The sequence below is a fragment of the Babylonia areolata genome, chromosome 10 (assembly GCF_041734735.1).
Source record: "Babylonia areolata isolate BAREFJ2019XMU chromosome 10, ASM4173473v1, whole genome shotgun sequence".
Lineage (NCBI taxonomy): Eukaryota > Metazoa > Mollusca > Gastropoda > Neogastropoda > Buccinidae > Babylonia > Babylonia areolata.
The window spans coordinates 21,071,421-21,095,881 of NC_134885.1; the positions used below are offsets into that span (position 1 = coordinate 21,071,421).

Consider the following 24,461-nt stretch of genomic DNA (forward strand, 5'->3'; position numbering starts at 1 on the left):
GCAAGTAGCCTGAGTTATCCAATCAAAGTGGCCAATTTTAAACGTGTGACAGGAGAAAGGTCAGCCAATCGCATCACTGAATTTTTACTACTCTGTACTATACCGTTCATGTCTTCTGGCCACCGGCTTCGGGGACGAGTCGAAACTATCAACTTTGTGTGACAGTGACCGTGACACATGCGTAAACAAGTGGTCGACTGCAACTTAGTGACTTACTGACCATCGGTCTGCAGTGCCAAGTGACTAGCATGAACGGAATGAAGCACGTGTGTTGTTTGTTGTGTGTAAGTTGGCGGCATTCAGTGTACATGGCTTCAAACGACAGCGACCGTGCTCAGGCAGAATAGGAATTTTTTTTCTTCTGAAGTTTCGCCGCAGCCGGACTTTGTTTTCTTTTCGCCATGGATACACACAGTTTCTCAAGACGAACCAAGGTACAGGGGGATCCTCTGTTAACAGAATGCGAGGAAAAAGACACTATGGACAGCTTCTCCAGTTTGCTCAGCTCCAACGACCGTGCTTTCAGCGACTTCGATCTCGATTTACTGGAATCTAACAACGATTTTGGACAGTGGCTGCATAACACATCGCTGTCTCAGTTAACCAGTCTCGATACAGACGGTGATGCTTCGTTAACCGAGGGCAGTCTACTTCAACCTGTGAATCCCGATACTATTATGCCTCTGCAGCATGAACAACAAACTCCCCAGAGTATCATCCCCTTACAGCAAGAACAACAAACCCAGCCGTTGAACCAACACCAGGAACAAGTACCCCAACCAGAAATGGATTCGCCAAACAGCGCGGCAATGAGACTACATGCTAACTGTAGTAATATGGAGGATGTGAAGACTGTTTTAGTCCAACAGCCAGCAGCACAACAAACACAGCACATTCAGCTGGTAGCAATGCCTATCACTGTGAGCACCAGCAATACATCTCTCCATTCCCCCATGAAAACCAACACCATCATTCTTGGTGGTGGTGGCACCTTTTCTGTCGCTGGGACGACATTCATAGCTTCACCACAAAAGATTGACCTGCAGACTGTGTCTAGTGCCACTGCCAGTGGTGGGGTACAGAAAGGAAGGAATGTTTTGACACCCTCCCAATGTTCCCCAGTATTACTTGGACATTTACAAAGTGGCATCACACCATCCACACAAAGACCTATCACTGTGGCAGTGGCGAGTCCACTGAAACACACAAACTTCGTTCAACATCATTCCGAGCCATCTCAAACTGTTACTAGTGTACAGCATCATCATAAACTTGAGGAGAAGGTATACCCTAAACCTGTGTTTTCTTATAGTTGTCTGATTGCCTTGGCATTGAAAAACAGCAAAACAGGCAACCTGCCAGTCAGTGAAATCTACAATTTTATGTGGTGAGTGATGAAATGATTAATGTACTGATGAGATATATATATAATATATAAAATGTATGTATACATTAAACGTATTGACAGTCACTGATGGAGACGGGCTCTTGTCTTTATTAAAACATGACAAATATATAATTATTGATATTTTTGTTGTGACTGAAGATAATGAAATGTCAAAAAAGTGTGTGTGTGTGTGTGTGTGTGTGTGTGATCAAAGTTATGTACAGACGCATTTGTGTGTGCATGCTGAGTGTGTAGACTGCTTGATTAAAGTTTTGCATAATTTAAACACGTTTGTTGTGCATTTTTAACTTGGACCCACAAGCATTTTCAGTTTCCTTGTCGTGTGTGATTTGCAGTTCTGATGCAAATTGTAAGTGAAATGTCTATGTGTATGTGTGAACATGCTTGTGTGTGAATGTATACTGTGCTTCAGTTTGTACATGTGTGTGCATAGAAGTTTTAGATTCTATCACTAGTGTATGACTGGTATTGTGTATTATTCATATCTGTACCCTTTTGATATTATTGTTTGTATGTGTGTTGTCTGTTGACATACCATGGATCATTCTTTGTGTGAAATTTCTTTTCACTCGTAACATTTCATATCGAACTTGTGTTTAATACTTACCCACATTATCTCAGCCTGTCTTTGTTCTTATGAACTCCTTGTGGAACCAGGTGTTGAATGCTGAGGAAGTTACACAGGTTAAACAAGACACTTGATAAAAAAAAATCAAAATCATTGTCATTGTTCTTTTTTTTTAAAGTTTCATGATGTTGGTAATGGTAATGCTGTTTGTACAGCAGTGATATCCCCCCCCCCCTCCCCCACCTAATACATTCCAGCATCAGAAATTAGTTGCACTTTGTATACTTTTTTGTTGCTGAAGACTTTATTGTTGTGAGTAGATTTTTGTGTGTGCAAAATCTGTAGAAATGGGGTGGGATTATTAAAAAAAAAGATATAAAAAAGGGAGGGGGGAGGGGGGGATAAGGAGGAGATGAGAGATAATATATGTGGGACTGTTACTCGGTTTTATTTCATTTATTTTTGCAACGTCGATGGAAGTCAGAGAAAGAGAATGTGTATGAAAGAGGAGAGGGACGGGGGCAGGGGGGGGGCGGGGGGGGGGGCTACTGGCTTAGTAGCTAATGTCTGTTTGTGTTTTTGTTTCCAGTGAGAACTTCCCATACTTCAAAACTGCTCCAGATGGCTGGAAGGTAAGCACACACCCGTGGCCCGAACAGTTCTTTGTTCTCGTTCTAATGTGAACCACTTGCCCACCTGTCGTCGGCTGCTGATACGTCCTGTTCTGTCAGTCAGGCCTCGTGGGGGAGGGAGTGGGTGGGGAGTGGGGAGGAGGAGGGCAGTGGGGCTTATGGAAGGGGGAGGGGGGGCGGGAGGGGGGTGGTGGTGGTCCACTCGCCATCTGTCCGAGCCAAGGGTATTGTATCCGTTGATTGGACCATTCAGTCACATGGTCAACAGAACAGGTGACCAGAACTGAAGCGAGTGTTGATTGGTTGGGTTGAACGACTGGCCTTTCGCCGATAAGCTCATTAGGATTTTAGAACAGTCGGGTTTGGAAGTGGACTTGCTATGAAAAGGGTTCTTTGTGTTCAGATTATTTTAAACAAACAAAACCAAACCAACCCACACACACATGGTGGTTAAAAACAACAACAATAACAACAAGAAAACAACACAACAACAACATCAAACACACGCAGGCACACATCACATCCACAAACAACAAACAAGTTTGAACTGAGTGGATTTTGCGTCTTCTTTGTTTGGAGATAACCCCGTTAATTGCTTTGTACTTAAGTGAACAAGTCTTGACAAGTTTTATGTGTAGGCCGACACAGGAACTGAAGAAAAATAACTCCTTTTTTCACGATTTTGTCGTCTGTAAACCGACTGACTGAAGAAGCTGATTTCAGTGGTCTAGAAGTACATTGTTATGGATAAGAATTCCAACATGAATACGGAACATGATGAAATGACGAAATTAATATTGATAAACTATGAACTAGGGTGTATGAAACAGATTATGACTCACTCATCGACCTCCCCCAACACACACACACCCCCCCCTTTCTTACCCTTACCGTCTGCCCCAATGTGAGTGTCACAGATTCACCGTGACCAAACAGGTCTTTTCATGTTTTGTGCTATTATCCCTAACCGTTTAAAAAAAAATTGTTTATTTATTTTTTAAACAATTTTTTTATGCTTTTCAAGAATGGAGAGGGAACAAAGACTTTGAAAACCACTGGTGTGTGAGTCACTCGGTCTACATGTCTTTGTGTTGGAATAGGTGTGTCTGTTCATGTTTTGTGGCTTTGTTAACATCCCTCTCCCTAACACCCTCGTCCCCAATCCTATTTCCCCCCTTTAGATTAAAGTTAAACGAATGAAGACCTCTTTTTGAGTAAACAGTGAAGTTACTGATTGGCTGTTCAGGGTGACAGCCAAATCATAATGTAGCCTGGATGGCTTTTGCAAGCAATGTGTAGGTCACTCTGTGTGTGTGTGTGTGTGTGTGTGTGTGTGTAATATTTCAAAATGGGAGTCATGAGTATGAACCATAAATTCTTAGTGTTGTGTTCAAAAGTAAGAAATTTAGAATCAAACTGGGTTAGTGGCTAGCTTTTAAAAAGAAACAAAGTATGCATTCACATGTTTCTGGTGACTGAAAAATACAGCTAAATAGTGAATATTTCAAGTATTTTCAGTTTGTGAGTTTGGGCCTGGCAGTTTTATATAGATCATTATTGATCAATGTGCTTTGGCCGTTTCCAGGCACAGATGTTTAGGATGTTGAGATTCCTTACACATGATCGTCGTAATGATTTAATTGAGTCATCTCACTCTGAACATTCTTTGCACAACATTTTGAGATTAAACTTGAGTGAAAAGGGGGAAACATTTTAAACTTGTTTGTTTCCAACTTCACAAGCATATTATTTTAAAGCTTGATTATTGCAATATTTAGGGGTTTCTTTCATGTGGTGTGTAGACTGTGTATGCATGTCAGTTGTCATGCATGAGTGTGTGCATATCAAAAGCATGTGCTTCAAACTGAGATTTGTCAGCCTGTTGAATGACTAGGCAAAAAGTGTTTTTTAATTTAATTTTTTTTTTATATAGAATATTTATGACCTTTAAAGTAAACACACACTATACACACCAACACATAGTTTTTATTCTATGTTTTATTTTATCATTCACTCTTAGTTGGGCCACTTGCTCTTGCACTTGCGCAAGTGTTATTTTTGCATCTAAAATACAAATTTACTTATTTGACTTTGATGATTTATTACATCTGGAAGAGTCCTTTTGAGTGACATCACACACTTGACCAAGTTCACATGTTTAGAAACCTATCTTACGGAGCTTCAGGAGAAGTCCTGCCTTCCAGACCTTGTCGAAGGCCTTGGTTAGGTCCACGAAGACTGCAAGCACCTTCTTCTTTTCTTGAAAGGCAGTCTCTATCTCCTGTGCAAGGTACACCAGCTGGTCTTCGGTGCTGCGGTTTTTCCTGTAGGCTGATTGGGTATTGCTGAGCAGGTGGTTTTCTTCAAGGTGTTTCAGGAGTCGAGTGTTCACCATCCTTTCCATCACCTTGCCCAGACAACTCAGGAGGCTGATTGGTCGATAGCTGGACTTCTTAGTCTTATCCTTCTGCTTCTTTCTGATGGGGACGATGATGGCTTCTCTCCACTGGTCTGGAAGTTTCCCTGTGTCCCAGGACTGGTTGATGATCAAGAGAAGCTTCTGTCTGGCTACAGGTCCCAGGTTCTTGATCATGTCATTCGGGATGCCGTCTTTCCCAGGGGCTTTCTTTTTCTTCAGTTTCCTGATGGCTGCACTGAGTTCGGCCATGGAGAAGGCTGTCATCATGGACTGACTCGGGTTCTGCTGTTTCAGCTTCTCCTTGATCTCCCTCTGGACTTCCTGCACTCGGGCTTCAGGGAGTGTTGTGGTGCTGCCCTCTCTGTAAAAATCTGCAAGGATGTTGGCTGCCTGCTTGCCCGCGTGGTGCTTGCCATTTTCCTCAATGACAGTTCTGCTGTGTCTGGTGCCCGTGTCTTCGTTCAGAAGCTTGGTCAGGTTCCACAACTTGCCGGTGTCCTTCTCCATGTTGAGACTGCTGGTCTTCTCATTCCAGCTCCTCTGTATTTCTGTTCTCTTCTGCTGTTGGAAGGTTTCTTTGATGGTGTTGTATTCCCGGATGTTGTCAGGAGTGGGGCTCTGCTCCATGGTTTCTCTGGCGGAGTCTAGGTCTGCATGGAGCTGTTTCAGAGTGTCACTCCAGTAGGGCTTGTAGTTTCTGCGTTTCCCTCTTGGGATGGACTGCTTTGCTGCTCGCAGCAGTGCATCGCTGAAAAGGTTGACATTGTTGTTGAGGTTGTTGGAGGTACTGATGTCTTGGCAGAGGTTGTCTGCTTTTCCTTTGAAGAGAGTCCAGTTAGCTCGTTTGAAGTTCCAGCTGGGTTCCATTCTGTGCTGGGTGCATCCTATGCTGGAAATGCTGAGGATGACTGGCAGATGGTCGCTTCCCCCTAGCTGTGTGTTGACTGTTCTGGAGGTGAGTCGCTGAACCTCTTCTGTGGCGATGGCCAGATCTGGTGTTGAGCAGGTCTTCCATGCTCTGGAGTAGCAGGTGGGTTTGTCCTCTGGATGGTTGATGAGGATGAGCTTGTTGTCCATCATCCAGTCCTCTACTTCCTCACCACGTGAGTCCATTTCCTCATAGCCCCAGCTTGGCGAGTGGCTGTTGAATTCTCCAACCACAAGGTGTCTGGAAGCTTCAAGTCTCACTTTGTGTAGCGCTAGAGCTGAGCCTGGAGGGCTGTAGCAGTTGGTGATCAGTAGTTCTCCGCTGGGCAGTAGCAGTTTGACTGTGTGATGCTCTAGCTCCTCTTTTCCCGATCTGCTTGTTTCTACTGCAGGGATGGAGATTTTGATGAGGGTGAGGATTCCTCCCTTGTGTCTGTCCTCTCGATCTTGGCGGAAGGCTTCGTAGCCTCTAATAAAAAATCTTTGGGGATCTTTTAAATGGGTCTCCTGAATGCAGATGACATCAATGTTGTTATTTCGGAGAAACTCCTGGAGTTCTGGTTTCTTGTTTCTCAGCCCTTCTGCATTCCACTGAGCTACTGTGAGGTTGACAGGTGGTGAATTTGTCTGGTCAGTCGCTCTACTCTGCCTTCCCCTGACCTTCAGGTTGACAGAGGCACCGGTCGCTTTGGTGGGCCCCTTTGAGGCAGGAGGCCCGGCTCCGTCCCTCCCCGGTTGTCGCTGATAGGGACGACGCCATGACGACAAAGTGGTCTGACGCATAACCATGATCGTTGATGCGTGTGTGTCCTGAATTTTTAACCAGAAACCTGCGCCGTAGCTGACACACTCCGTCTTCGGCAGGCCGGATCAAGTTTTCTGTCAGGGGGCTTCTCCCTTAGCTCAGGTCTAAAGAGTCCTGCCCTGTGAGCACAGGGGGATGTGAGAGATTGGGGATCCCTCCCCTAGATGGACTGCCTGTCAAGGTTAACGAGCTCCATCTACCCGGGGCTCATGGTCCAAAGACCTGCCCTGTGAGCACAGGGGGGGATTGTTAGCTGGGTATCCCACCCGTTGGTTTGAAATCAGAGTTTCCCTTCTCCTAGATGGACTGCCTGCCAAGGCTAATGAGCTCCATCTACCCTGACCAGTCTAGTCTGCGACCTCTCTTGAGTGAGTTGCCGAGAGCTAGTCTTGCTATTGCGCCGATCGTCCGCACCCGTGCCGCGTTCGCCATGACTAGGTCATGCCCATTCTGCCCCATGTCCCCGCAGGAACACCCACATTAACGTGGCGAGGAGGTGCGGCTACAGAGTTCACTCCCTTGCTAGGGACGCACTGAGGCACCCTAGAGGGGAGATCTTAGCACTAGCAGAAAATCAATTCCTGGAACTACCTACATGATGTTATTGCTACTGCAGAAACTCTTAACAAATCTATACGTTTTGCAGAAGCTAGCCATAACATTTGCAGTTGGGCACCTAGAAACAGAATACCACATAATAGTTAATAATAGTCAATACTGACATTTTAAATAGAATTAATGGAAAAAAGGCAAATATATATATTCATTCTACATATTCAAGCAGAAGGCTGAATAACGCTATTCGTCGACCAATATTGTATGGTACCGTTATATTTGTGATTTATATTCAGGACAAAAGTATTTCGTGCAATACAAATCATTCGCCAACAGCTTGCCTTCTGTTCAAAAGCAGTCAACAACATATGCATTGTCTCATAACAATACTAAAGGAATAAAAGAGTATTGTACAACCAGCTGTCAGATGTAATTATAAAGGAGACCCGGCAATCACCCAAGATGAAATAACGAAAGTATAATGTGTGGTGTATACATGTAATTTTAGATGTTTTTATTTCTTACAGAACTTAGCGTTAGTGAGTTAGTTTTTTTTCTGTTGTTTCATAAATTTTACTATTTACATGTACACATGAGTTACCATGAGATCGTCCAACATGAACGAACCAGTATACTCCCCATCCCTCTTTTCCCCCCGGCCATGTCCCCCTACCCCTCACTCCCCACCCCTGCCCCCTGTAAACTTGCAATGCATGTCTTTCAATGGCATTGCCCCCCTCTTTCTCTCTCTTCTACCGGCTTGCCTCACACAAAGCACACCCCTGGAGTCCAGACTACTTTTGTTGTAGTCCACAGGGAAGCTCTTATCACTTTTACTAGTTTCAGTTCACCGCACGGGCCATTCGGCAAAGAAACCCAGCACTGCTGCTGAGTCGCTTGGGTGGTGTTCGGTAGAGCCAGTTCTGATTCATTATACAGATGGACAATCCACTGTGTCCCGCCAGACGGACCTCCCACCCGGACAAACATTCAGGGCTCCCCCCTGTATACCAGAACAATGCAACCTTCTCTGAACCAAGACCCAAGCCCTGAACAAACCACAAGGGCGTCAGTCAATAGGTCGTTAAACTCAACCCCACTGCTTCCGCAGTGTCACTGTCCCCTCAGCGAAAACCTTCATGAATCTGACGATGTCACCATTTCCACAAAGTCAGAAAATCTATCGGCACATCTGTTGAACTCGAAAACTAAGAGCTAGTTTTTTTTCAGAATGAAGGTCACCACCATTGGGACTGACAGATACCAAACCGTGAACAGATGAACCAAGCTCGTGAATTTTAACTGAAGACAAAATTTATATCATGATAGAAGTTGATGGAGTTGAGGATGATATAATCAGTTATCTACAATAGAGTAATTGTATATTATAGAAAATTAGTTTTAGTTTTAAAAGAAAACAAGAACATACCCAGCATGCACACCCCCAAAAGCGGAATATGGCTGCCTACATAGCGGGGTAAAAACGGTCATAAACGTAAAGCCCCCTCTCCAACATGTATAAGAGTGAACGTGGGAGTTGCAGCCCACGAACGCAGAAGATCCCCAAACTCTTCTCTATTGATGTCTGTATTGGACCCATCTCCCCTTCCACCTGACCACCCTAAATCTAACTAAAGCTGCTGTGGGTGCTGTGAAACGATAATCTCGCATTTTTCCAAGTTATGAAATTAACGGGTGACGCAGACCAGTGGCTGTTTGTGTTATTTCCCTATTTGTTGACCAGTAATTTGATTATATCATGTGAATAAACAGGTCCAGTCTAATGTTAACTGCACATTCAGCTGTTTAGCATAACTGACAATATGATTAGGGAGCATCACATTTTTCATGCCTTTGTATCATAATCAATAATTGAACAGCTACTTTTGACACTGAGCAGAGCATTTGCTTGAGGAATTAGAAATTATTATTGAAATCAATAAATTAAACAACATACTCGTTCGACACAATGTATGATATCATCTTACTGAAATTGTGTCCAGCCTCATGGCTTAAAAAGTGAAATTACAGGAATGTTATTTGTACTAAACTTGTTTCATAACCTATATATGATATGATTTCATTTATTAATATGAGAAAAAAAGGACAAAAATAAAGTAAAGAAAATTATTGGGATCCACTTTCAGATCAGTACATTTTTCAGATTCTGATATTGTGATAGATAGGCCAAGTTAACACTTGTGAGTATTGTCAATCTTTGTGCTATAAATTGTGAAATGTGCATGATAAATTGATTATTGTCATTATTTCACATTTTACTCTTGGACTAACTAATGTAGACAGTACAGTTCAGTTTATCAGCCTATTAGCTGTTGCCCTTATTTTATTAAGGTAAAGTTTTCAGGGCTTGGGTCTTGAACGAACTAATGCTATACCTTTATTTATGATATGTGTAGACTGCACTGACTCTCAGTGCTGCAGTCTTGGGGGCTAGTTGGCCTTTGGGAACCATCCCCAACACAGACTGTTCAAAAGCCCTCTTGGCCAAGAGAGTGGGGATGTAACTTGGGCAAGACAGTCTTCACTATTATCAAAATCTAGCCCAGATAATTGGGACAAAAGTTGCCTCCTCTGCTGTTCTGATGGTCAAAGTCAAACAGGACTATCAATATCATCCATGTATACATGTTGTGCAGAACTCTGTACGGCACAACCTGTCCCTCAATAAGTGCTTTGCCAAAGTGGACAACCCCAAGCTGAACAGTGGGGCCAAGAAAGGCTGCCTGTGGGCCCTGAACCCTGCCAAGGTGAAGAAGATGGAGGAGGAGATTGCCAAGTGGGGCAAGAAGGACCCTGTCTTACTGCTCAACAGCATGGCCTATCCTGGTAAGATTGGGGGTGGTGGTGGTGACTGTATTACTGTCTGATGAAGTGTGTGTGTGTGTGTGTGTGTGTGTGTGTGTGTGTGAAGTCAAGTCAAGATTTTATTTCATGATGGTAAATTGAATAAGCAACAATTGCTTTTTTACATCAAGCCATCAATGAAAATAATAATAATAAAAAAAATTAAAGAGAAGGGAAAAGAAAGAAAAAAACAGAAGAAAAAATAGGGGAGAGAGAGAGAGAGAGAGAGAGAGAGAGAGAAAAGAAACAAGCAGATGAAGAGCAACAACAACAACAAAATGCATATATATATATATACAAGAATATTGTGATAAAGAAATACACAATTGCATTTCCATTTCACACACACACACACACACACACACATACACCACTGAATACAAATTCTCGGACAATTACACCATGCCGACCCCATCCACATGCACATGTTCCCCCATTTAGTGCAAAATCCTTGCCAACACAAGCATATACAAAACATTTCACAATTAATAGGAATATTAGACTAACAGGTCAAAATTTGTATTACTGTTAATTATTTTCAATGAGGTGATTCTTCAGATTTTTCTAAAACATGTTTTTATTTACGATACTTTTCAGAGTGAGTGTGTGTGTGTGTGAACATACATGTGTGTGTTGTGTTGTATTTCATTTTTGTCACAACAAATCTGTGTGTGTGAAATTTTGGCTGCACTCCCTAGAGAGAGTGCTTAGTGCAGCCCCTCTCTTATCTTTTTTTCTGTCTGTAAGTATATTTGTTTTACTAGTAAAACTACTCTGTGTGTGTCTGTGTGAAACACAGAGTGAAAAACAGTGCTCATGTTTGTATTGTGGAGTAAATACCCTGTCTCACTGCTGAACAGCAAGGTCTGTCCTGGTTTGCAGGGTGGAGACTGTGTGTGCCTTCAGAAGTGTGCATGTTGGGTATATTCTTGTTTCCATAACCCCACCCAACACTGACTTGGATTAAGGTATCTTTAATGTGCATATTTGATCTTCAAGTGATATACACATGAAAGGGGTTCAGACTCTGGTTGGTCTGCGCATCTGTAGACCTGGGAGATCGGAAACAATTCTGCCTTTTACCCACCAAGCTGCTGTTACCTGGATTTGAACCCTGAACCCTTAGAATGGGCAGATTTAAAAGCCCAACACGAACCACTCAGCTGTTGCACCTGTTATATTGTCTCATCAGAAAGAGAAGCTTGTACCAAACTGGCTTCAAAAGTTTCATGGTGAAGGAAGTAAAAATGAGTCCATGTGAGAATTGAACCTACCTTTGCTTACTAAACACTGGTCAGGTGCTCAGTCCACTGGGTGACAACTGCACTGTTTGTTTGTCACTGTGTGTGTGCATATGCGTTTTTGTTGGGAAACTTGTGTAATATTTTGCTGTATGTACACACAGGCACACACACACATACACACGTTTTGTATACATACCGAACAGAAATTATAAAGTGTGTGAGTTTGCAAAAAAATAAGATATACAATACTACTACAGTACTAGGAACATGAATTTATTTTTGGAACAATTTCCAACTTGAAAATTATTAAGTCCTTGCCAGCACTCTCATACTGTTCCAGGACCAGTCATTGAAAGTCCAGCATTACTGTGTGAGGTTAAACTTCAGGCCATAGCGTGACACATTCTAGGACAGCCCAGTTCCAGTGAATCAACATTTCTTGACATCAGTAACTGACAGTGCAGGAACCGACACGACATTATCTGTGTGCAGAAAACCTTGAGGCGATAGAAAAGGGCCAAGCTGGGCTGCCGTTCCGAAAGGACAGTGATTCTGATGAAGAGGAAAATGTCCCGAGTCCATTGCCATCCACGACTGTCAAGAAAGACGTGCCGTCCACCCCTCAGAAGCACGTGGAGGAGTTCAAGATCAGCGAGTACAGTGGGAGTCCCATGCAGCCTTGTGACCTGGAGCAGGAATATGTGAATCATGTGAGCAATGGGTTTTGCAGTATGATGTGTGCTGGGGAGTTTTATTAGTATGACGACTTCACAGCATAGGGGGTGGCGATTCTGATTCATCATGAAGTAGCGTCTTACGGCAGGGCCACAAGGTGATCCTGTGTATTCCCAAGGCAACTCACACAGTAACACAAATTGAAGCTCTATGTGCCTGAGGAGCTCATAGAGATCCTTCTTCCTTCTTTCTTTTGCCCATCCTCTTCTGCTGTGAAGATGTTCTGGGGAGGTGAAGTTGGTGATCTGCAGCAAAAAGGGACGCCTGGCATAGCGTTGTGCTGTGGCTGTGCAACATGTCTGAGACTGTCAGTCCACCAGCAGTGTGGTCTTCTGGCACTTGATGCATTGGTGTGTTCTGTACTGGTTGATAGGTGTAGCGCCAACCATCTCATCTGTCTGATGTCGTTTAATACCCAGTACTTTGAGAGTTCATTGGTTCTCCTGCTTTTTATAGATGTCTATAGATATCTGTTAAAAAAAAAAAAAAAATTTTTTTCTTTAACAGCTGCCATGGCAAAGCGATTGGTGTCGTTGACTGACAGCTGGGAGGATGCAGGTTTGAACCCCATCAGAGGTGGGTTTTTTGGCCTGGGGCTGGCTCCTACCCAGAAGACGTGGACCACAATCAAGATTTAAAATATCATGCTCTTCACGGATGCGTTTTGGGGTGTGTTGCTCTTGTCTAATTTCCTGAACAACACTGCAGGTTGTCTCTATCTTTCTGCATGGTTGATGGCGGGATATGATGATTATTTTTTTTATAATGAAAGTACAGCCTTGTCAAGTAGTCCCATATCTGAATGGTCCCCACAGCAGCATCTTCATCACCCCATCATCATTCATCATCATCGATGTTTCAAATTCTGGGGTACAAAAAGAAGAGAAAACAAACAAACGAAAAAAAAAAAGACAATACAACAACAAAACATTCAGCTTTTTTTCTTACTGTGATAGGCCATCCAGTGGGGTCTGCAAGACACAGATGTCAATGACCTTCACATTGACCTGCTGACCTCATCACCGGTGACAACGACCCATGGGTCCCCTCTGCCCCACACGCCCAGCCGCTCAGGTAGCCTGACAACTGTATAATGCGCGCTAGGTGAATATACTGCTCACTTGCGCCATTTGTTGCCATAGGTTTTGTCTAGAAATGTGTATGTACGTGTGTTGTGTGTGTGCGTGTATGCCAGTGTGTGTGGTGGGAGCTTTCATGTGATACATGTGTGTGCATGTATGCCAGTGTGTATGCGTGTGCGTGTGTATATAATGCCACTTTTTGCCAGTGTGTGTGGTTGTGGGAGTGTGCATGTGATGCATACATACATATATATGTGTTCATGTGCTTGCTCTTGGGAATGGTGGTAATCATGTAAGGGTGGGTGTGCATGAATGTGTGCCTGCTCTTTGGATGAAAATTAGACATGCTTTTTGCAGTTCTGCTGTTTGTTTTAACTCATCTGTTTGTTTACGACAGTGTTTTGGTAAACTTGTATACAAGTGGGTATTGATGCTACACAGCATAACACTCAGTTAATTGCAATCCACTGTACTCATTCAGCAGGATTGATTGGGTGTGCTAGTTCTAAGTATCAGTACCCTGTACAAATGGGACAGTTTGACCCCTTTACGGCTGAGCCACGTTGAAATGAGATCAGTGTGGTATGGAATTCCTACTTGTGTATTTTAAGTGGTACAATGGACTTTACTGAGCAAAAGTAATGCAGTCCCAAGAGGAAGAACTCCCAGTAAAGAATGATGACTGACATCCTGACCTATGATATTGTAAACTCAAATCATATCTCAGTAAGTTGACAGCCTTTCACTGTTGAGCATACTCAACTCGTCTGCAGCAGTCAACTGGTTCAAAGAAATAATTGGCATTATCCTTGGTGGTTATGTTTCTTCAGTTCATGGGATGTACAATGCAATACAAATTACAACACAATAAGATATGATACTATGTGTTGCAATGTGATGCAATGCAATACAATACAGTACAGTACAATCCAATACATCTGTGTTAATCTGACTGGACATTATTTGTGCATTTTGGGCATGACGATAAACCAAGATCCTGTGTACAGCATCCTGCATGCACTTAGCACACATAAAACATGAAAAATAAAAACATTTTCAAGGCTTCTAATGGTGTACTAAGCAGGCTGAGGTCAAAGTAATCACTTGGCCAGATATGTAAAGCTTGAGAATTATATGCAATTTTCGTCAAACTTGGTGTAGTAACTGGCCCTGTAAGATGTCACTCTTGTTTCTTTGAAGTCAAAGATCAAGTTAACTGTTGATGATCACAATGGGACAAGTTTGACAGTGAAGTCGTGTACAAGAGAGGTAAGGTCTTGAATACATTACAGTCTTCATCAAGCTGGTTACACAAATTGACGGAAATGGTGACAAGAAAAACATGTAGAGAGTCAAGGTCACAGGTTAAATTTCAAGGTTTCAGCATTTTGCGTTGGGGAGAAAAAAGAAGAAGAAAATATGATAGAACTCTAACCTTTTAGGGTTTTCATTCAATGTTCATCAAACCTGGTACAGTGATTGGTCATGGCTGTTACAGCAAACACACTTTCAAATGTCAGGGTCAAAGGTCCAGATCATGACAGTGTGCAAACATAATTTAAAATGTTGTGCTGGATGATGTGCTTTTCAGTATCCCCCATCTTTTTCTTTCTTTTTCTTTTTAATTTTTTAGTCAGTGTATATCACATCATGTGAACCTGTGAAGACACTGCCTCTCCATGTGAGTTCTTTCTTCACTTTGCTTATTTAACCTTGCATTCACTACCCAGCCACATCAGTGAGACATTCGGGACTAAGGGTATCTCTGAAGAAATATATATATATATGTGAATGCAAGAGGGTTATGCTGTGATGATGTCAAAGAAGGGTGTGGCTTTCTACTGTTCCAGTCCATAAGAACGGTGTCAGCAGCTACCCGAACAATTTTCAGCTGTCTAGTCCCTCCTCTCAGCACTTCCACCACAACTCGTCTCCGTCCGCCGTGCGAGCCAACCTTTTCGGGGCCACCTTCACGCCACCTCGCACGCTCTCTGCGCTCAACTGAGTTTGTTCCTGAATGCCTGCGTCCCCCAGCTGTCTGACGTCTGTCTGCCTGTCCGTTGTGTGGCCTTTGGTTGGTCTGTTCTTTTTGCATGTGCTGTTGTTTGTTTGTTTGTTTGGTGTGTGACCATGGCTGGTAAGAAACATCCACACTTCCTCTTAACAAATGTTGTTTTTTTTTTTTTTTTAATGTACAAGAACCAAACTGTGTTTAGCTGTATCCAGAGTTTTTATTGGTTTTATTTTATTTTATTTTATTTTTAAGGGAAATATGAATATGTATAAGAATCTGCATGTATTTTGATAATATATGTGGAAAAAAAATAATCATGTGGATGGATAAGACGTTTGTACATCATGACAAACTAATCTTAGTTATATATCTTGTATGTGAAGCTCAAACATATGTTAGAACATTGTCTTTTTGTGAGAATCCGACATTTTTTTGTTACTGATTTATGTGTTGCCATTTTTCAGTACATCATTTTGGGGCTGTTTTGGATTCAAAAAGAAAATTTTCCCAAAATAAAATACCACTCTGCTCAGGTGCAGAAACTGAAACTGAAAGTAAAATGGGGCTAGTGACCTCCCTTAGTATATTACCTCCCTGCTGTGTGTGCATGCAGAGTCCTCTTTCGCTGCTTGTAGGCAGTAGGGTGTTCTTTCTCAGATGACCAGCTACACAGGGAAGTAGTTTGGGCTGTTCGCGGAGCTTCCCATTGAGACACGTGGAGGACGCCTTCATAGGATTTAATATTAAATGAAGCAATTTGATTTAAATAAAATTCTTACCCGACTGAATAATTTGAAAACTTATTTGCAAAGTTTTGTAACGATGTGCAGAAACTTTGAAGTTGTTTTTTTTTGAGTGAACATTGTTTAAATGTAATTGTAATTGATAAGATTAGAATAGGTGTTTTTTTTTTTGGTGGTTAAAATAGTATCAGATCATTTTAACACTGGTTGACTGAGGAAGGAACCACTTTATAGCATCATCTCACCCAAGTACAAGCAGTACTAGCAACAAGGGCTTGGTGTCTCACAGTGTATGGGTGTAGTGCACTTTATGGCATAGCGTCAGACTTTGTTAGGTGTTGGACTTCTGATCCAGTGTTCTCCAGCGTTCAGTCTAAGTCCTTGTTTTTTGGCACGGTGTTGTGTCCTGAGGAAAGGCCCTTCGATTATTTCTCATTCCATTCAGGTGTGAACAGGTACCTGGCAGTTGGGGAAGGTTAAAAGCGATGGATGGAGAGGTTTGCGCCCTGCCTTTCTATGCCAAGTCCTAGACACAGTGAAGGTAACCCATGTTAAGTTCACTGTCTCAGTGGCTGTAAAAAGCTATGGGTTCTTTAACCTTTATAATCTTTTTAATCATCAAGGCAGATCCAGTGAGGGGGAAAAAAACAACATCATCTCTGACACTGTGATTGGTTTTTAAAGGCTTTGTTTTATTAACCATTGTTTTGAGTTGTGATTGTGAGCTAAAGCAACTTGGCAAGAACCGATTTTGTTTCTGTAATAATTGCGAAAACGGGGATGGGCTTATTCTACTTTACAGTGTTGTGTAGACAAACAGAAGATGTTTTGGGAAGGAATCGTCTGTTAGTGCCACCCAACAACTGGATTTTTTTTTTCTTTTTTCATTGAACAGTTCCTGGCTATGTCAGCAAAATAATATTGGGACATGTTTGTTTGTGTCATCCGGAGCTGACTTTTTACTTTTTATTGTTTTATTACCAGCCTTCAGCATCACCTGTCATTTTATATCTGTAATTAGAAACAAGAGAGATGGTAAAAATGAGTTGATTATTTCTTTCTTTATTTTGAAATTGTGGTTCTCATAACTATCTCAGAAGAAGGAGTAGGGAAGCCCTAGTAAAAAGCAGGAAAATTGGATTGAGAAGTTTATTGAGAAGCAGTGTGATTGAGGCATCACGTTGGCCTTTCTCCCCTTCTGGGGTATGGGCCGTCAACAAGAGATGTCCACAGTGCCCTATACTGGGCTTTTGCCTTTATCTGGCTCCAGAAAAGGCCTTTAGTGTCTGCCTGTAGGTTTCTTTGCCAGGTGCATGGTTTTCACTTTTGATAACTTAGGCAGGTATATAAAGACTAAAAAATTTCACTTTTAATAACTTAAGGTAGTGGTACAATGAAATACCAGATTGTTTTCACTTTTGATAACTTGTCAGCTGTAGTTTGTAATAATTGCCCCTTATGTCTAGTGTTCATGAACACTTGTTGACAAATTTCTGCACTGACCAATTAGTCAGAGAGGTCTGTCTGCAAAGATTCTTTATCTCCCCTGATTCAGACACCTTCCGTTCCCTGAACTTGAGACCCCACAGGTAGTGAGTAGTACCCGGTGAAGTGGCCAGTGTTTTATTCAGAGGACCTTTTTATCCTACGTTTTATATTGATATTCAGGTGACTGACATGCCATGCACTCTGAATGAACAGATTCACCCAAAACTGGTAACTGCTTTTTTGATAAGAAAATAGCCGGATTTCTCAGCGTCAGAAAAGGCCAAGTGACTTTTTGCTTTTTGTTATATGAAAAAAAAAAAAACCCTTTACAAACCAAATATGCTTTTTGTCCCAGTTTTAAAGATGTTCACCTGGTTGATATGTTACTGCACATTTTGCCTGGCTGATGTAGAACCAGTCATTTACTTCTGATTTCATTCAAAGTGCCAGCCACGTTTTTTAGTTTTAATATACTAGTGTTTACTGTTGTTTTGTGGTTGTGAGAAAGTGGATGGAGTTTAAAGCACACAAATGACTGCCGCTATAATGTTACGTGAAAGAAGGGTAGTCAAGCTGGTCAGATTTAAATTTTGGGTGTAACAGTGTTGCTCTGCTCTGCTTTTGATTTTGAACTTTTAAGACAGATCTCATCATTTGTTGCCTAAATATTTCGTTATGTGTTCAATACTGCTAGCAGATTTTTGATGACAGATGTTGGTATTTTAGATTTTTTCTGCTAAATCGCAAGATAACTGATTTTAGTGTGTGTGTGTGTGTGTGTATGCTTGTGTGTGTGTGTGTGTGTGTGTGCGCGCGCGTGCGTGCTAGAGCTTATTGCAATGTTATCAAAAATGATGTATCAAACTGATTCATGCAGAATCTGCATTGACAACTCTTACAGCCATTGCGCTGTGTGTTGTCATAGTGTGACTGAGTGACATTTTGCATTTTGCTATATTTTTCATGCACGTAATGATTCAGACATCATGTACTGTACTGTGTCATACTGCAAATTATCCTATTATAGCCAGTAGGTTTGCTCTGTTGGCCGCATTTTTTGGTGGCGAAGGCAGCACTGTTATAATATATATATCACAGTTTTTTTATGCTTTTTGTTGTTGTTGTTACATGTAATCCTGTTTGAGAGGTTGCATGAAAGATTTGAAAGGGAGAACAAACACCACTGATCAGATTCGACAGGTTGCACAGAGTGAAACTGTGTGTGAAAATTGGTTATGTTGTTAATGTTATGTTTCATCAGGTTCGGTAACCAAAGTGTCTGTTCACCTTTATCCTTTTCCACATTATTGACAAGTTGATGATGAGAGTATTAGTGATTACAGACCTAAGTGCCATCCAGTTAATGGTTATCAGTTAAATTTTGAGCATGATTTGTGTGTGCATGCATCTTCAAAGAAGGGCAGATCACAAAATGGGTATAAAACTGTAATACTAACATGAATATATACATTTTCTTCCTTCTCATCTATGCATGTGTACACACATATCTATATGTATGTGTACTCATTCATACATGTTGGTGTTTTGAGTATACTGGATTCATGTACTGTTATGCAGTAGAGGAAAGGCTTGGATAAGAGAGGGTGAGAGAGAGAGAGAGAAATGTCCAGATCAGGTGGTTGTACTGACTTTGGGTCACACTGATTAACTGCAGTTTTCCCCACTCCTTTGTGCACTGTCACATTTTTCTTTATGAAACAAAACAAAACAAAAAAAAGAAAAGTTTTTAATCATTTATTTTTCTTTGATAAATTTGCACAATCTCATCAGATGCCACTTGTTTGTGATACTTCTTTTTGTTCACACTTGGGGCATTTTTCATTAATCTTCATTCTTTTCATGGAGAGTTCTAGAAACTCTTCATGTTCAAAGCATCTGTCAGTCTTTCAAGCATGCTTTTCCTTTTCCTTCCTTTTTTTCCAGCACTGCTGAGCAAGCACCACATGTTTTGTACAGTCTGCATAAGATCAGTGCAAAGGCAGATTTCTGTCGGTCTGTTGTGCTCTACAAACACGGATCATTATTTCTGAGTGTAAAGTCCTTGATCCACTGAATTCAGTTGTTGGTCAGTCATCTCCACATGTGTCATCTGTTGTGTTTCATCAGATAACCAGCCTTTGACTTGCGTGAGCTGTGGGGGGTTCTCTGTCATACAGCACAACCATCGTTTGTTTTGAAATATGCTTCTCGTTTCCTTTCCTCTGATTTATTACTTTGTTTCTCACTCTCAGCCATGCTTTCTTTTGGCGCCCTATGGTACATGTCATTTGACAAGTTGTTTGCAGAGTTTACTTCCTTGGTGCCCCTTCTGTCATTTGAGGAAATGTACATCATGGAATAATTACATCATTTAATGATATTCTCACTCCTGTGGAAATCAACTTTTAAATGGCAAACAAACTTTTTTTTATATATATTTCTCACTGTTAATGTCGTATAGATTCTTGTAAGCGCACTTCAGACTAGTCACATGTTCACAAGCTGCTGTTGAGTGTTTTTTTTTTTTTTTTACTTCTTTTGCCTTGATATTTAGAGATGCGTGTGTAGCTCAGTTGGCAGAACAACGCACAGGTTTCTGTTCTGGAGTGAATAGTGACCCAAAGAGGGGAACTTGACAAATACGTACATGTTAATGTACATACATAGTATGAGTATAATATAAGTATGTCTGTGTGTGCGCATGCGTGTATACGTGTGTTTGGCTAATGGAGATCTGAAGCACATGTATTTTTTTTCTAAAAGTTGCCAATCAGTCCATGTACATTTCTTAAAAAAATATTATTAATCACCCAGGAAGGGAAAAGAAAAGAACTTAAAAAGGCTCTGCTTCGTCTTCTTGGAAAGTGAAGAAAAATGTGCACAAAAGCACAAATGCATGTCCATGTTTTTATTTTAACTGTGTAATCATGTAAGCCATTTACTTTTTAAACTCAGTTTCAAATTGACTCTTCAATTTTTTCCCACACATACGTAACCAGTAGAGGTTTAACATTTTTGAATGAATGTATATGTGTACTTTTTTTATTTGCATTTTTTCTGTTACTATTTTTGTTCTCCCTCTTGCCTTTGACTTAATTTTTTTTTAAAGCTTTGGAGCAACTGAAGGCATGTAGAGATGGAAAAGAGAAGTGTGTTAACACTGTGTGTCCAGTGTCATGCTCATCAGGCTGTAAGGTTTCCCAACAGTGTGTGAGGTTTGCAGTTAAACTGTGGCTCTTTGATGGCAAGTCCATGGAAGAAGTTTCAAAAAGAGAAAGCTGGCGGAAATGAGAAGGTTTAAAACTCCTGTCTGCCAGTACATTGTCTGTGAGGGTGTTGGTCTCAATCCCAGCCTTACCTTTTCTTTCAAGTTTGACTGGAATTTAAATGAGACAATAAACCAAGGTTTCATGTGCAGCACATACTTGGTACACTGAAAATGAACCCATGTAAAACGTAAGTTGTCTTCTGGCAAATTCCATAGAAGTCCTGTCTGATGCACAAATAATATATGCATGCACTCAAAGCCTGAGTACATGAGGTTATGCTGCTGGTAAGGCATCTGCCAAGCCGATGTGGTGCTGCATGTATGGATTTGTCTGAATACATTAATGTATCTTTGAAAAACTGAAAACTGAAACTGAGAGAGCAAACAGCAGGAAATGGGCAGATTTTGCAGGTAGATTTGTGAAGAATGTTCCACTTTAAGCAGCTTTCCCCCAAACTCCAGTTATGGCGTTGGATCTCATACAGCAGTCTCAGCTGGAGGAGGGATGGTGGGGTGGGGGATGACACTGAGCAGTAGATCTGTTTGGGATAAAGTGGTGCAGTTTGCATTTCTTCACGCTGGAAGTTTTCCCCCTCTTTTTATATATCACAAAAAGGTGGAAAGAGATATCTGTCAAGAATCATAAACCCTGGTAATTTAAAAAAATTTTTTAATCTATATTCTTTGTTCAGGATGGAACACAGTTTTGGGAACATGGACAAATTTTCAACACCTGCTACTTGAGAAGTTTAGTTTGCATTTACTGCAGCCTGTGCTTTCAATCAATGTGATCTTGATACTGTGTGTCTTCACATTCCAGAAACATGTTCTCCTGGTTTTGAAGCAAGGGATATTGCTGCAGTAGATTGCCATGTTGTTCTTGCTTTTAGTTATGTGAAAGGTTTGTTTCACTGCAGTACACTGCCATGTTGTTCCCTTAAGTCCAAGGTTTGTCTGTTGTAGATGCTGCTTGGTTTGGTTTATTGCAGGTATTGGTTGTTCTGGTTCTGTCTGTTGCAGTTTTTGGTTGTTCTGGTTCAAGGTGTTTGTGCTGGTTTGTTGGTGGTTTGCTTGAGTGTATGAAAAGAGATTATACTAGGGGAAAAAAAATCCCTGTCACTCTACAGTCGTGAGAATCTATGCAATGATTCCTGTTTCTTTTTTGCTTGTTGACTCTTGACTAGTTGAGCGGTGACAGAAATAGGTGACGCATGTCAGTTGATGAGAGATAACAAACAATGAAAACAAAGCAATGCTTTCCTGGCTATTTCATCACCCTGAGTTCATTACAGGTTTGTTATGTTTTTTTGTTTGTTTTTTTTATTTGTGAACAAAAATACTTGCCTTTTTTATGTCTTTGAAAAGATCCAGATTTTTCAAAGTTTTTAATTTTTGGCTATGTTTTTGAAACAAAATATCAGCATTGACTTCCATCTGTGTCATGACAGTTATGAAAAATGTTGACTACTGAGTATGAATATTCGAAACAATCAGTATTCATGCAATCCAGTGATCATGGTATGATATGACAAATGATCCAAGTTAGGAGTGCAGTTTTTTTTGTTTTGTTTTGAGATAAACACACATTAATCATTTTCTCCATAATTTATGTTGTTAGCACATCAAAAATGCTGATCAGCAATGATATAACTTTCTTATTCCTGTATTTTGCCTTGATAAAACTTATGCCTTATCATGTATTTTTGGATCAGACTGCCGTTTTGGTGACCATATGTGTGTTCAAATCTGTGCCAGGTGAGCCATACAAATGTATAAATATTGCTGCATATCAGTCTGTGCAAGTGCAAACACAGATGTTTTTTTTCCACCTCAGATGTTCCTTTTTACTGTAATAGTGAAATGCCTATAATTATATCTATATATACTGAGAGAGGCACAGAGAGAGAGAGATTTCATTGTATATATGCTAATGCCAGAGAGTATCGTTCTGTTACAATTTGAGCAGTTGTCTGGATGACTGGGTCTGATTTATGAGAACACAGTATCCCTAACTTTTTGTTGTTTTGACATGATCTGTGTATGTGTATAGGACATGTGAGTTGCCCGCTGAAATTTTTGGTTTTGTATGCTTGTTTTATATATATATATAATTTTGTGTATAATTATGTCAGTGTCCAGTTTCTTCATTATCATTTTTTAATCCTTTGGTGAAAAGTTGATGGAATGGTCAATTTCACAGGCATGTGCATGAGTACGATTCTATTTGTGGCTAATTTTTCTTCTTTTCCAGGTTTCTTTCTTTTCACTAATAATTTCAGATTCTACAGGATCATTGACAATATTTTCCGCCCTGATATGGGCATGTGTAGTTGAATTATTGGGTGATAAGCAAAGATAGTAAGAATAATAATTCTGTTCATTTCTGTTCTATTCACAGTCACGCTGTAGATTATGTGTGTGCGCAACTGATGCTGTATTCAAGGACTTTCGTGTTGGAGTCATCGCACCTCTGTTTGCATTTTGATTTGGTGGGGGAGCGAGTGGCCTCAGTGCATATCCACACCATTTCATTTCAGCTTGTATGTATTCATGTGTGTGTGTGTGTGTGTGTGACCATGGCACGGTTTGCTTTGCCAGTAATGTCTGTTGGCTGCAGAGTGTGAGTGGTGAGAAACCCAAACTTGAGTGCGGTGTGGAGTGAAGCCTGCTTCATCACTGTACATAGCTTTGACACAAAGGACAGGCGCAAGTTGCTGCTCTTTTCACTATTTGTTGGCTTCATAATTAATATTTCTGGTGTTTTTTTTTTTTCATGAAATTGATATTATTATTATGTCAACAGTTGTCTTTGTTTTTCTTTCTCCTTTATGAAAATGAACAGTTATTGTACAAAACAAAGAGAAATGAAAATATCATTCCTGCCGTGTGCTGAATTGTGACAATTAAAGAAAGTTTGGCAGCGTTGCATACTATACCCCACCTCCCCCCAATCCCCACCATGGATCTGCTTATGAATTATTGTAAATTCAGTGTTTTGTACTTGGTAATATGTGACAGATGTATGTGTGATTCTGATTGCAGTTTAAATAGAACCGAATTGTTTTAGGTTTTGGTTTTCATAATCAATCAGTTGATGCAATCACATGCATTTGCAAGGCGACACATTCAACAATGTCTTATTATGAGAAAAAAAAAAAGATTTTAATTCTTACCAACTTGTCATTTAGGTTTCCAGTTTGTGGAGTCAGCATGAGGAATTTGTTTGTCCAATATATTCAGACTGTTTTTTGTTTGAAAGGAAGAAAGAACAACACCTACAAAAATATCCAAATGTTTTGAAAATGTGTGCCAAAGAAGTGCCTTTTTGGAAAGAAAAAAAACAAAACCAAAAAAAAAACCCCACCGCCTCCAAAAAACAGTATCCACGCGCACACACACACCATTCTGTACAGTTCTTGGTATTTGTCTTTTGTCAGTCCATTGAATTGCTGTCAGACATGTGCACATATGACTGCCATCTGAGAATATCTTGTTATATTAATATTCATTTGAATTGTCATGTGCTGAATATCTTTCTCTCTATCCATCCCCAGCAGGATGGCACAGTGTTTGTGAGGACTTGGAGTGTAGCAGTTTTCCTAAGATGTCATGACCATACTGTTTTTTTCACTACAGTAACTTGTGATTCTTTGAATCGCAAATGATTGCTCTGCTTGGTATCTGGCTGTGTGGATTTATTGTGTGAGG

The 24,461-nt window shown here is 40.8% G+C and overlaps 1 protein-coding gene across 2 annotated transcripts; it reads left to right on the top strand.

Moving 5' to 3' along the window:
• Positions 1-136: 136 nt before the first annotated feature.
• On the top strand, positions 137-24,461 carry LOC143286880 (uncharacterized). 2 transcript variants are annotated; one of them, XM_076594788.1, is made up of 6 exons: positions 137-1,387; positions 2,566-2,608; positions 9,972-10,161; positions 11,916-12,133; positions 13,115-13,232; positions 15,091-24,461. In XM_076594788.1, the coding sequence occupies exons 1-6, from the start codon at positions 402-404 to the stop codon at positions 15,243-15,245; spliced, it is 1,710 nt and encodes a 569-aa protein (XP_076450903.1). In that variant the 5' UTR covers positions 137-401; the 3' UTR covers positions 15,246-24,461. The 2 variants fall into 2 exon arrangements, with proteins under 2 accessions (XP_076450903.1, XP_076450904.1); XM_076594789.1 differs by having other exon boundaries at positions 13,115-13,262; positions 15,091-15,224.

What these genes read in the sequence shown, in the direction of transcription:
- LOC143286880 (XM_076594788.1), top strand. Translation starts at nt 402, where the DNA reads ATGGATACACACAGTTTCTCAAGACGAACCAAGGTACAGGGGGATCCT. An exon ending in CTGCTCCAGATGGCTGGAAG is followed by an intron (nt 2,609 to 9,971) that starts GTAAGCACACAC and finishes CATGTTGTGCAG; the next exon opens with AACTCTGTACGGCACAACCT. An exon ending in CCACACGCCCAGCCGCTCAG is followed by an intron (nt 13,233 to 15,090) that starts GTAGCCTGACAA and finishes CTACTGTTCCAG; the next exon opens with TCCATAAGAACGGTGTCAGC.